We start from the raw sequence: 14294 nt of genomic DNA, 5'->3' as shown, positions 1-14294 counted from the left end.
GAATTATAGCCTGGAGACCTTTAATGAGGCCTCAGTGGGAGGGAGGATGAGGCTGAAGAAGGGGGTGGTGGGCAGGTGAAAGCAGCTGCAGCTTTCCCCAAAGAGAAACCTCCCCCCCCCACTCTTTTGTCTCCTTCCTTCTCCTTCCTTATTTCTCTTATCCACCTTTCCATCTTAACACCCCCCCTCCATATTTTCTCTGACGCACTTCTCCCGTCTATTTCCTCAACACTCCCCCATCCTCATTACGGACGCCTGACACAGCACATGTTCAGTCCTTTGTGTGCCGGTGCCCTTTTACTCCAAAAAATCCATATATGGAGCAGAAGTCCATTTGATGACTATAGTGTTTGCATGCAGATGTGTGTGGACGTATGGACGAATTTGATTAAATTATATCTGCTTATATTTGTGTGCTTTGGGTGTTTTAAGAAGAGTCTTTGAAAGGCACTAGATTGGCCTGCCTGAAAGCATGCTGCTCCAAAACTTGTGCTCACTCACTCACTCACTCACTCACTCACTCACTCACACACTCACACACTCACACACTTAAACATTAGTCCTGCCAATCTGCCCTTTTTGTGCTGTTTTTCATCGCAGTGTCACGGCGGTGCCTCGCGACACAGATCGTGAGAGGAATTTTAGGCCACACGGAAACTTGGTTTGTGTGTATGATTCACTTCAGGAGATCAAACCGGGTTGCCACAGCAGATTCTTCACCCAGAGCAACTCACAACAAAATGCTTTAAAAGGAAGGATGAAGTTTGATGTGACTGACAACCAGACGGACTCAGTGCACTCGTTGCTTCGCACTGCTTTTGTCAGTTCTTACCTCCTGAACTTAATAAAGTTGAATAAGTCTTTTCAGAGCAACATCTTCCCAGCTGAAGCAGCTTTAGTGCTCTTAAATTTGTCTGTGTGTGTGTGTGTGTGTGTGTGTGTGTGTGTGTGTGTGCTGACTGAAGTGTAAAAAAAGAGGGATGTGATTACTATGTAAATGGCTGTGCTAGGTTGGCTATGTTGTAAGCTGAAAGTGGAGCGTCTGCCGATCCATCTCTGAAATCTCCTCCAAGCCTGATTGACAGCTGGACGCCAGCTCTCAAATAGATGTTGCCGCGGTGATGGAGCCAAGAAAACTCTCCTCCAGTACAGTGGAGGATGAGCAGACAATTTAGAAAAGCAATGAGCTGAGATAATGAGAGTAACAGACAAAATGAACAGGAGATGTGTGTGCTGTTCTCTTCGTCTCCCTTTCAGCCACACATCTGGTCTGACACCTTTTGATGCCAGATGCCACACAAATATGTCTGACATGATAGATATGAGACATGAGATAGACCACTTGTGCCACCAGAAATATGTTACTTTAAGCTCTTGTAATGATGTGATAATTTATGACATTTATGAACTACTTATATTTCGGTTTTCCCTCATTTTTCTGTTTATTCTTGTTAGTGAAGTCCTCAGCTTCGTTTTACAAACCACCTCCCTCTGATCATCATTTATGTTGAAGTTTTGCAGCATTTATGTCCAGAGAGAGAGAGAGAGAGAGAGAGAGAGAGAGAGAGAGAGCACATACAAACTGTCTGTATTTCTGTCATTTTGTCGTGAAGCTAGAGTCTACGAGGTCTCTCTCAGTTATGCATTTATACATAGCGTGTATGCATGTTAACAGAAAGACGAGGGGTAGTCTCTCTTTTTTTATGTGTGTGTCAGCGTGGGGGAGGGGGTCGAGGCTGGGTTTCACGCCGTTGTCTGTCAAATAAATTATTTAAATCCCATAACAATTAAAGCTGAAATCTGTTATCAGTGTCCTCCATTAGAGGCCCGTGTGGCTGCCTTGCTGCCTCAGTATGCTCCTTGCTTGCTTCCCCTGTCTGGGCTCAGCGTGGGGCCGGATAAAGATCACAAGCTCTGAATCTTAAACACACATCCCAGCAGAACAAAGGCTAACAGCGTGCGCCTGTGACCCAGGGACTGTCATGCACTCACAGAACGTCTTCATCACAGGAGCGTGTGAATATTTTGACAGCGATTGTTTTTGAAGCAAAAATGTTGATAAACTGTAACTTGCGTCTCGGGAGTCGTGGCGTGTTTAATTTGCAGGATGTTGTTGAAAGTCTGCGGTGAAGTGTGATCTGAGGTTGGATGGTGTGAAGTGTGTACAATGGGGGTTGCCTGTTTTACACATACAGGGTTTTTTCAGGAGGGAGCGTTACGGTATTGCATGATGGGATTTCTGTTAGGGCCCTGATCTCTGTATTCACATCCTCTCTTAACTTTCACCGGCTCTTTCCTTTTGCCTGTCTCATTATTCCCTCCATGACAGCGATTCTCTCCCTCTTTCCATTTTACCTCAGTCTCTCTCCTCTTTCCCTGCATTTTTTTTTATTGCTGCAGAAAACTGCCCATTAGTCATCTTAGAAAGCAGCCTACTTTGTTTGTGTGTGTGTGTGTGTGTGTGTGTGTGTGTGTGTGTGTGTGTGTGTGTGTGTGTGTGTGTGTGTGTGTGTGTGTGTGTGTGTGTATGTGTATGTGCAAGTTGATGTTAGGGGTTTCACTTTAATAATATCCAGTATGTCATCTTTTGAAAACTTTTACTTCCTGAAAAAAATGCTCAGATATCATTTGAAAAACATGTGATGTGTCTGCCTTCAAACGTGAAACAATTTCCTACCATCTGTCTTATTATGACTCATTACAGCGATTTGTCTTTGCTTTCAACAGTCTGTCCTTTAGTCAAAGATACAGTAGATATTGCTGTTGGATATGAAGGAGGTATGTATTGATACCTTGAGCTGATCCATGACGAAATAGACTTATGAATTGGTCTTCTTTAAGCAGTGTTATCTAAATTTTACAACACTATCAACATTTTGGGAAATACCCTTATTTGCTTTTAATGCCGAGAGTTTGATTGATACTACTCCCATGTGTGTACTTCCAATATGAAGCTGCATCTGGTTAGCTTAGCTTAGCTTAGCATATGGCTTGGCTCTGTCCAAAGGGGACAAAATTGTTTTATTTTTGTCTTTTTGTCCGGCAACAATTCTGAACACCATAAAACATTGTTTACAATAATGTACAGCAAGCAGCACATTCTCATCAATAAGAGCATGGAATCATGAAATGTTTTCCATACATGCTTAAACAATTAAACCACTATTAAAATACTAATACAATTTTCTGTGGTTCAACTAATTGATTAAGCAGTGTTAAATGAGTATCTTGATTTCTTTTTTTCTTTTCTTCAGTGGATCCTATCAACACAAATACAATTAAAGATGTTATCTCCTAGCATATTTATTGTAAAATGGAAGGTAATTGAAAATACAAAGTTAAACTATAGGTTTTTAATCTGTTTCTCCAATTGTATTTATTTTATTTAATAAATAAATAATTTATTAATAAATTCTTAATTAATGCAGTGACGTCAAACTTTCCAGACTGCTTATGTGACTCTGATAAATTGACACTGAAAAAGAGGCTGTTGTGTTTGGTTGGTTAACAACGTGAAAATTCATCCCATCTACTTGTCGGTGTTGACAGGAATTTGGAGTTGATTGATGGTTCTCTGGTTCAGTGCAGCTAGTGGCCTGTTCAGATACGGCATACTGTTTTGGTTGTACATCTTTAGACCAATTCTTGCACTCTAACCGATAAGCACAGCAGCCTTCTAGTGATTTAGTTGTTTTGGAAAGTTTTTCAAGGCCGTTAATTTCACAAATTTAAAGTTTAATCTGATAAAAAATGTTTTGTTATGCTGATTGTAGCCTACTGTTTGATTTCTATACGGCTTTCTTTGGTACAATGTTGGCTTTAATGGTTCTTAGCGTATGCATTATGTGTGTTTGTGAGTGTGTGTTTGTGTGTATAGAGGCCTCAAATTACTGTTGGCTCTGGCACCGCTCACTGAATGTAAATATAAAGTAATAAAAACCCACTCCAACACTACTTTTTGTTTATGTATGCGAGTATGCGTGTCCATGTTCAGGCCACATAAGTGAGAACTTAAAATAGTCTGAAGAAAGGGCAAATCCCCATTCATATGCCGCATTCCTGTGTGTGTGGGTGCATGCACTTTGAGTGCACCATAGCTCATACATCTCTGTCTCAGATTGGGCCTGCAGTGTGTATCTCCGTTGGGATTCTTGGGTCCAACTCTGCTGAGAAAGCACACACAGACTGATTTCATCTTATTTATGCCACTCTTTCTCTTCCTTGCTCTCTCAATTTATTTCCTGCCTCTTTTCTATTCTGCCTGTGTCACTTGTTTTACTACTTAATGATCTTCGTTTGTCCTTCATTCCTCGGATAGACACACAGACGCACACACACACACCAGCCATTTGCTAGAAGGCTGGATATGTATAATCGTGTTTGTGTGAGTTTATGTGCTGGAAATAGCCTTGTCCCTGTACGCTGGTCATAATTAGCCGGGCTGATGCTCTGAAGCTTTGTGCTGGCAAAACTGAATACAATCATCCAATAAAATACAAGCACGTCTGCGTATCTGAGTGACACGAATGAAAATCACAAACTTTAATTCTCTTTTTTTATTTCCTCTCTGTTCCCAGTGATCTGCTGTCATCGGGGTACGTGGAGAGGCATTTGTCAGAGAAAGGGAAGACTGTCGTCACCAGTGTAAGATTCTGCAAATCATCTCTCCTCTCGCTCACTCACTCTTTCATTATTGAACTATTTGCAGTCAGAAGGAAAGCTACGGTGTTTTTATGGTGCCGTGATCTTGACATTAAAAACCCATTTACTCCTGGTATTACCACGCAAACTGTTTCTGGTTATGTGGGTAAGGATTAAAGCATTTTAACACAAGCTGTGTTAAAGCATGCAGAACACATTTAATTCAAAATGTCATTGGATCAGTCAAACCACATCTGGTGGTTGTCTGGTTTGAATCTAATCAAAGCTCAGCCAGGTTCAAATACAATCTGTACAGTTTGAACACATTCTTAAAGCTGCTGTAATCAATATTTTGTATATCAACAATGGATCAAATGACTGTAATGTGTAACCCACAAAGAATTATCACTCGGCTCAATGAAGTACTTTAACATCTTTGAGTTTATGATTTCTGTTTTTACGGTCCCCTAACTTCACTTTTTTGATTCACTCTTACTGCTTTCATCAGCCTTGTTTTCAACCACATTACTATTGGCCACATTAATGTACATTACCTGCTCAGACCAACACAAAACAGCAAAGCAGACAGACAAAGTTAGCAATTAGCTGGTGAACAAACATAGTGGAGCATTTAGCAGCTAAAAGCCATATTGCCGAGCTAAAAGGAGAGAGAGTATTAGAATGACATTTTTTTAAGTGGACAGAAACACAATTCCCAATGATTGCTGATGTTGCTCCTTTTGTGCTGGATGTGTAAATAGGTGACAGGACAAAACATGAACAAAAAATCAAACAAACATGCCCACTTAGGAGACAGAAAGCTACAGACAACCCTTGTAGCTTTTTGCAAAAGGAAAATAAGTAGAGCACCTTACAGCAGCATTCTTTCCATTGACGTGGGACGGACCATGTATGAAGTCCACCAGCACCGCCAGTCTCATATGCGAATAGAGATTCAATCACAATGCAGGCAGACTTGCGAAAGCAAAAACCCTGTTTAATACCAGATGCAAATGTGAAAGACTGTCAGATGTATCAAGATAACATATCCATATACACATCACATGTTAGTACCAGGTGTATAAAGTAGCAGGGTTCAGTTTATAGACGTTAGAGACAGATAATGCCGTGATGCCGTATGTTTAACGATAGCTGACTTTGACTCCTCGACACCGCACAGTGGCTGAATCGTATCAACTGAAGATTTTTTTCTCAGCTGTGAGTTGTACAGCTTCAATTTCCTGCAGACCCCACAGGTTCTTCTCCCTTCCTTAGCCTTTTATTGGTTACTTTGTACGCACAGAACAATCACAGCCCATCCAGTCTTTGTTCAGGGGGTCAAAGTGGCCTAAACCTTCCACTGACATGAAATTAAGATTGCTGTGATAATCCTCTGAAATCTGGACTTCAGTTACAGGACAACCACTGAGGCGTCATGTTATATCACTTAAGTGGAGGGATTATAATGGTCAGGATTTATTAAGCTAAGAAGCAGATTAGTGTGATATTAGATACTTTACAGAGAGGGATCCAAATCATTACACCACATATAGTGTGATCTAGTCACTTGTAATTATGGAACTTATTTCAAAGCAGTCTTTTGGTGAATTAATTCACCTTGTAGATGAAGATCCAGAATGAACTCTGTCAGAAAATGATGTTGTAATGCTTTCCGTTGTAGGTAGTGGAAAGAACAAGAGGCACTTTGCCAGTTTATTAATGGCTGCTGTTCAGGAAGGTTAATATGAGACAAGCTGCTGTTTGTTACACACAGTAGAGGTCAAAAGCCACTGTAACACAGCAGCTGTTCATAAAGGGCCACCTCAGAATCCTCTCTGTTCATGTTGTACTTAGGTGATACAGGAATGCTGTACTGTGAAATGTGGTAGCAGTTCTTGCTTTCTGTCCACAATTAGTTTACTGCAATGAATGCAGGGCAGGACTTTTTTTTTTGTAATTTGTTTTTTGTGTGCAGGGTACAATGCAAATGAATCATCATCATCAGTGTAGCATATCATTATACATAGTAAAGCTGCAATTTATATAACATAAATATAATCACAATCCTTTGTCCTCAACATTTTAATTGAACAATATAACCATGTAAGTATCAAACAGTATAAAGAAGTCAACCTACATAAACACCATAAATACCTTTTAAAACTTCACACACTGGATAGATTACATCTCTGAATGATATGATGATGCAATAATAATTGGTTTTGTTATAGAGTACTTTAAGTGTTTGTTCATAGAGTGGTTCTATCGGCCTTAATATGGAAACTGCAATCAGCAATCCTGCTCATTAATCTTCAGCCCTGCTCACAATGATCCACCCAGAGAGGATAACAAAGTATTGATGGAGTACGTCAATACCTCTAAATAGAATGACATGCACAAATAAACTCCATGTACACTTATGTATGTATACACTTTCTGTCTCATGAATAGCAAAATATGATATATATCTGTGTAATGTCTTTATTCCTCTGCTTTATCTAATTGCCAAACTTTCAGAGGGCAAAATGTCCTACTTGTTTACCAACTTTCTGAACTCCACCTTTTCATTGTGCATTGTGTTGTCCAGATTAGATGATTAAATACTCTTATAGGAGTCTAAGGAGTTCACAGATCAGACCAATTTAGCAACACACACACACACACACACACACACACACACACACACACACACACACACACACACACACAGACACACACACTCTCTTAGGATGTACCCACGTCACTGGCTGGATTTTGGGTGTTTCTTGCTTAGATGAGAAGTGGAGCAGAAGGTTCAGGGCGACAGGGGGAGGAGAGGCGGTGGGATAGTAGAGCACAGCATCACTTATAAATAGCCCTCACTGTCTCTTTATCTCACACTTGCTCTCTGTTTCTTTACCCAACCTCACTCTCTCTCTCTCTCTCTCTCTCTCTCTCTCTCTCTCTCTCTTGATCTCCATTTAGGTTTATCCACCTAACTTGTACAAATTGTCTTGTTGCAACCCATTCATATGTTTTATCTTTGTGTCAGAATATTCAATTTAAGTTTCCTCTCGTCAATAATTCACAGCTGTTAACTTTAGTACTTTTTCTTGATTCTGGTCATGCATCTTGGATGGAGAAATAGAAGAATGCTTAGAGTGACATAGTTAGGACTGAGAGAGAGGAAAAGAAACAACACTCATGAAGAAAAACAACAAAAATCGGATTAATCTGACTGATGTAATTTAACTCCAATAATGATAACAGTTTATACAGATGAGTTCATCACACACATTTGTATTACTATATATCTATGAGGACCTCTTTTTACATCAGCTCTTAACATTGACTGTTAATTATGTGTAACTCTAATTCCTGTAAACCTGAAATAGCTCTTTAAGGAAATGAGCACTATGTAAGTTATGTTGCCACGCCTATTCACTTCACGTTTGTTTGTTTTTCATGGTTTGTGCTAGCCTTGCTCCTTAGTTACAATTAAGGGAAATCTTAAAGGAATAGTTTGCCGTTTTGTGAAATACACAAATATAATCTCCTGCTGAGAGTTGTCTGTATGGTAAATATAAAGCCACGGAGATGCTTAGCTCAGCTTAGCATTAAGACTAATACATAGGGACACAGCTGTCCACAACACTTTCTGGAGTTTCCACTATTTGCCTAAAAATCTCTTTGTGATGACAAGACTCCAAATAAGATGTAATATATTTATAGTGAGCTTTCGGGAGGTCTGGTAGGCACATCTGGTTTCCTTTGGACAGAGCAGGCAAACTGTTTCCAGTCTCTATGCTAAGCTAAGCTAACCAGCTGCTTAACACACAAACATGAGTGGCATCCATTGTCTCATCTAACTCAAGAAGAAAGTAATGTCTTAACTTAATGCTACAACATACCACAATATTTAGACACAATGTCTTTCCAATTTTATGGCAACAGTTTTGGGTACACCTATTCCTGTTTCATCATGAAAATATCTCCATGATAAAGCCAAGTTCATGAAGAAAGTTTTTTCTCGTGTTTAGAATGGAAGAATTTGGCTAGCCTGCACAAAGCCCTAATTTCAAACCCATCCAACAGCTTTGGGATGAGTTTGAACGCCAACTGCAAACCAGGCCTTGTAGCAGCATAACATCACCGCTGCTCTCGTGGCTGAATGGGAGCAAATTCCTGTTCCGAAATCTGGTTGAAAGTCATCACCATTACGCCTGTAGTTCAGTTTTCACTTATTTTGGTCATGTAGTTTAACAACTGCAACAAACATATACATGCATCCTCACACAAACACATAAGCCGGGCATGGGTTTTGAAGTCCACAGAGAGAGCTGGAGGTAGAAGTGGACGAAGCAATGCGTTGCTGTGCATTGCATCAAACTGTAGGGCAGAAATTGATCCTCTGATAAAAGCTGCATCTCCTCAGGGAGACCGGCTTCCTGCCTAATGGCTGTTAGGCAGCGAGAAATGGACCAGGAAGAGATGGCCTGCAGAGCACTTAGACACTTAGACATCATACACGTCTATAGAAAATAAATCTGTGTTTACGCTGGCAGATAGGGGAAGAAACACACACAAAAAGACAGATGGAGATAGAGAGCGAAGACAGAGTTATGACAAGATGGAAAAACTAGAGACTGATGATGTGGCTTCCTATTGTGGGTATAAGTTGGGATGGAGGACAGCGAAGTCACAGAAGGGGTTAACACACAGATGGTAGGATGTGAATTGGTTAATCTCAAAGTGTGTGTATGTACCACACAAATAAACATACAGTACACATGCACGTCTACACCAAATCATACTTGCACTTGTTAGCAAATTAATTCTGTGTGATTGATCACTCTGATGGAACATGGTAATGAAAGCAGCAAGTGAGATGTTTCGGTCTCTGTCTGAGTGCATGGGACATTTTAGGAGGCAACCATGTGTATGATCTTAATCTGTGAGTGTTTGTGTTTTGCTCACAGGGAGGAGAGCACTGCTACTATCAGGGGAAGGTCAGAGACATTCCTCACTCCTTTGTGGCTGTCTCAACCTGTCACGGATTGTAGTAAGTACAAATATTATGTGAATTTATATGTGTCCATGTTTCTCAGCCAACATTGCTGCCTCTGTGTGTCCAGGTAATCGGCCAATGCTCCCATTTATTCATTAGGTCAATGTAATTAGTTTTAGCCAGCCCTTCTCTGTCTCTCTGCATTTTTCGTTGCACAGGTTATCATTCGCACTGACAGGTGCTGCTCAGGCGTCTTCTCTTCTCAGCGCTGGTATTTTTAGAGTTTGTGCTCTAAAGCAGAGGGATGGGTCAGAAACAAGGCCTGCTGGGAGGAATGCTTGTACGCTGTATATGAGTTTTTGTGTTATAGTGTGTGTGTATGTGAAGAGAAGAGAGGCAAACATATATCCTGTGTTACTGAATGTCATTGTATGTGATTAATACAAAACTTGCATAAATTGGCACATATGAATAATCATGCACATAAAATACGGTTTGTCACAGTTGCTTCCACACATTAGCTGAAAGCTAATGAAAACTGTGAACATACTGTAAGATTAAAAAACCCACAGCCAAACCTCTTTAACACATTGTATGGTATATTTTGCTGTCGCTGTTTAAAAAAAAAAAAAAGTATGTTAATTATTTAAGTTTCTTAAAAAGAAACCTAAATAATAGAGAAAGCTGAATTTATAACATTATGGCTGTAAACAAGTCAAGAAAAATATACAGTCCTGGAAGAAGCTTCTTGTCAGTTTAATCTATTGCTCATTTATTAACAGGAATCCTTGTATTCATGGGTGTTTCCTTTTGCTTGTTAGTTGTTATGACTAGACATTTTCATATTGCATAAAAATAATTTCTCCAAGAAAATAAAGCAGTGCGTGTTGCGGGTAGAACTTTTAATGATCTGTATTTAGTTGCAAAGGTCAGAGATCAAAGCTTTATGAAGTATTTTGCTTTCATTCACATCGTCACATTGTTTAAACACTATTTCATCACTTTATCCCTTTCATTCTCGATCCATTATGCTTCATCAGAGCTTGATTCAGTCCAGTAAATTCTCTTTTAACATAACGTCCAAAACAAAAATAATCAGTGCAGAGAAATAAATTAATCTAATTAAGGCAAGTGGATGAAATGAGATTGATACTTGCTGAATAAGCTAAAATAAGCTTGGGCTTATAATAATATAATAATAATAACGTTTGCATATTTCATGTGATTGTGGGATCATGTTGGGAAATGTGTCAGCACAGCAAATTATGTAGTGCCGCACACTAAATAATGAAAAGTAGGGCATGAATTAATCAAACCCAACCAAGGTGAATGTGTTGCACATGCAGTACATTGTCATATATAGGACAGATTAGGATATAATGTGAACGCAGACTGTAAATAGGAAGTGGACGTAGTCAAAGTGAAGTCACCCATTGGTTTGTGGACTCACCTTTTGAAGCCTGGAGTTTGGCATTTTGGCTGATGCCATTTTGTTTTTTGGAACCAGAAGTAACATGAGAGGGTGGAGCTAATTACAACCGAATGCTCAATAAGACATTTTTAGGGGCCAAAATTGTTACAATTTACTTTCATGAACTGAAAACGCACTTTGAAAGTGTTAAAGTTGTAAGACGAAGATACGGACAACCCCCAGACAGAAGTCCTGTCCCTGTCAATCACAAGATAGCCACGCCCAAAAGCATACCCAGCTTTATCATCTATTTTATTCTAAATGGGACTATAATCCACCAAATGAACATCATGTTGTATGGAAAAAGACGTGAAACTAGCGAGATCATAAACTTATGTTTAAAATGTTCACTGAGGTAATGAATCATGTGAGAAGTATGGTCATTTTCTCATTGACTTCTGTACAATCAGACTTCTTTTTGCAAACCAATGCAAACTAATTTGTGTGTTTGTGTGTGTACATGTGTAGGTGGATGAGAGAGAGACAGGAAGAGCACGGGAGTTCAGGGAGTGTACAGTGGTATCGAGGGGTTAGACATTAGAGGCAGAGTATTTCCCTTATGCTGAGTCAGGTGTTTACTGTAATATACATCCTGCTCTCTCCTCTTTCTCTCTCCCTCTCACTTTCTCTTACACACACACACACACACACACACACACACACACACACACACACACACACACACACACACATGCGCGCAACAGAGAAACTTTAGTCTGCAATACAATAGGGTATTAACAGTATACAGCAGGATAGTGCTCTCAGCAGACAGTTAACCATTGACTCAGGTTCCTGTTTAGAGCATCCTCCATGTTTTACATTTGTGACTGAAATGCAAAACCTCATACTGATTAAGAAATGATCAGCCTGAACATTACATCATATCCCAGAAAAGTTTAAATATTGAGCCAGTTCAAATCTGCTTTTAATTCAGAACAACAACTGGCTTCATATTGGACACTTTGGAATCTTGAAATGATGAAGTGTTACTTAAAAACTTAAGAGTGAACCAAAACAGAAAAGTTGTAGACGGACTAAGATTCAGATTCAGGTGATAATTCTCTGTAGGTTCATTACTATGAGCGATCCCTTTCACGTTATTTGATACAATATTATAACAAATATTGAGTTTAGCTGCTTTAAGTAGTCTATAACATTAATATGCATCATTAAATGAGCTACAATCAAAGGTAAAGTTAGGAGAATAATACATTTGTATCATTCATGAAGAGTTTGTCACTCATAGTACATTAAGGGTGTGGTTTGATCAAATTTGATTTAAAATGGCAACTTTAATCAGCTTTAGATTCAAATGTTGTTAAATCCTGATTGGTGGACAGAAGTGTGTGACATCACTTTTTTTCCAATGGAGTCCCACCCATTTCAAACCTATGGGGCGGAGACTTAAAGTACAAACCCAAACTATTTGGAATAAAAATGGTGGATCTCATCACTAATTGCAAAAAGCTGATGGGAAAATAAAACAGAAGTAGATCACAAACAGACCAAAAAGTAAAAAAAGTAATACACATGTTTATCTGTGTTGTCTTCTTTTTCTGTGTGTGTAATCTGCTGTAAGTGCAATGTCGGACCTGTACAAAGAGAGTGCGCTGAAGGTGATTTCTGTGTGTTGATGGCCAGAAAGAGGTAGAAAAAAAGGCAGTGGAAAGAGTGAGACAGATTGCATGTTCCTGCAGTGTTTACCTTCATGACTTTACAGTTTGACCCGACCAATCTCTTAAAAGCTTCAGATAAAGTTAATTAATGGATGAAGTCCATTACTGTGCACATGCGCACACGCAGGTGGGCAGAGACGAGAAGACCTTCACCCGGCTGCTAAAGAAATTGATCTCTGACTTTTTAAAATGATTGCATGGTCAAAATGATGTGTGTGTGTGTGTGTGTGTGTGTGTGTGTGTGTGTGTGTGTGTGTTGTGGCCTCTTTATCTCATACCTTTATGTGATGAATGTATTTAAACATTTTAATTGCATATGAAATCATTACATTTTCCAACAAATGTTAGAGAGAACCATCATGATTTGCACCAATTCTGCTAAACTGCACTCATTTCACAGGTTTCTTAGTCATTGGTCAACCAGTTTAAACTCTTAGTTATTGTTCCAGAGATAAAGTCCGTAGGTGACCTTTACGTTGGGAGGGAGAATCTCTGAGATGATTGGATGGCCTTTTGTTTAGTATTACCCTCCACCCCTCCTAAGCTGTACATGGGCCAAATAGAGCAGGACAGCAGAGGATTCTGTCCAAAACTGCACCTTGTAGGAGTGCATTACCGTTATTATTCTGACAAATGATAATAATACAATAAAAGCCTCTGGGCAAGCACTGAAATGGCTTGTCTATCACACTGATGGCTGAGGAGGAGTTGAAGTCAGATGCACTATTCTATTTAGTGATGAATAAAACAACAACAACTGGTGTTGATATGTGCTTTCCTCTCTCTTTGTTTTTCAGTGGGATGTTTTTCGATGGCAATCACACCTACATGATTGAACCTGGAGGACAGGGCAACAGCAATGTAAGTACTCTTCATGGAAATGTATATGTACTCTGAGCTGGTGATGGTTCCTCTTGATGGTTTTATCAGTTTTCCCTTCTTTCATCTTTTCATCTTGTCATGTCCAGCTGCCTCTCAGCCCTGTTGATTATTCCATGATCAGATGTTGTTGCATCATTATTTCATTCAAAACTGAGTAATCCTTGAACGTCCTGAAGGCTTTTATAATAAAGGTGAAAACCCCCCCAAAAAGGAATATATTAAATATATTATCCTTTAATCTGCAATGTTAAGGCTTCGTTAGGCTGGTTTGTCAGTAGGTTTAGTTAAATTTGCATGCATACTACGACTATTTTGTGTATTTGTTTTCCTTCTTTTCCACAAATTTATTCAAATCATGATTTATACTTTTTCAAACTTGCTGAGCTGCTCCAAAATCCTTCATTTTTTGTACCTGACTGGAAATCACTGTGCTACAGGACTATGTGTGCAGCACATACATGGTGAGAATAGTTTACCTGATATTACAGGATTCACGCAGGTCATTTATAGTCCTGAGAGGAGGTTTGGACTAAATCAGAGTCAGTTACAGATCACACACCAGTTGTCGCTACTTTTTCTAATGAGCCGTGAGTGTGGCCCACAGGTCTCAGAACAGAGAGATTTGCTGGGTAACAAA

The 14294-nt window shown here is 39.4% G+C and overlaps 1 protein-coding gene across 1 annotated transcript in view; it reads left to right on the top strand.

Annotated features, from left to right (window-relative positions):
* The window catches only part of adam22 (ADAM metallopeptidase domain 22), a 57301-nt gene that overhangs the window by 13037 nt on the left and 29970 nt on the right, over positions 1–14294 (top strand). Inside the window, exons 4-6 of the mRNA XM_068736394.1 lie at positions 4578–4644; positions 9600–9682; positions 13573–13636. Of these exons, the coding sequence (XP_068592495.1) occupies positions 4578–4644; positions 9600–9682; positions 13573–13636 (214 nt within the window). The remainder of the gene's footprint in view (positions 1–4577; positions 4645–9599; positions 9683–13572; positions 13637–14294) is intronic.

The sequence above is a fragment of the Cebidichthys violaceus genome, unplaced genomic scaffold (genome assembly GCF_023349555.1).
Source record: "Cebidichthys violaceus isolate CVI_PGR_0920_01 unplaced genomic scaffold, fCebVio1.0.p SCAF_7, whole genome shotgun sequence".
Classification (NCBI taxonomy): Eukaryota; Metazoa; Chordata; class Actinopteri; order Perciformes; family Stichaeidae; genus Cebidichthys; species Cebidichthys violaceus.
Note: the sequence above shows the minus strand (reverse complement) of the source record. Positions and strands in the feature narration are given on the sequence as shown.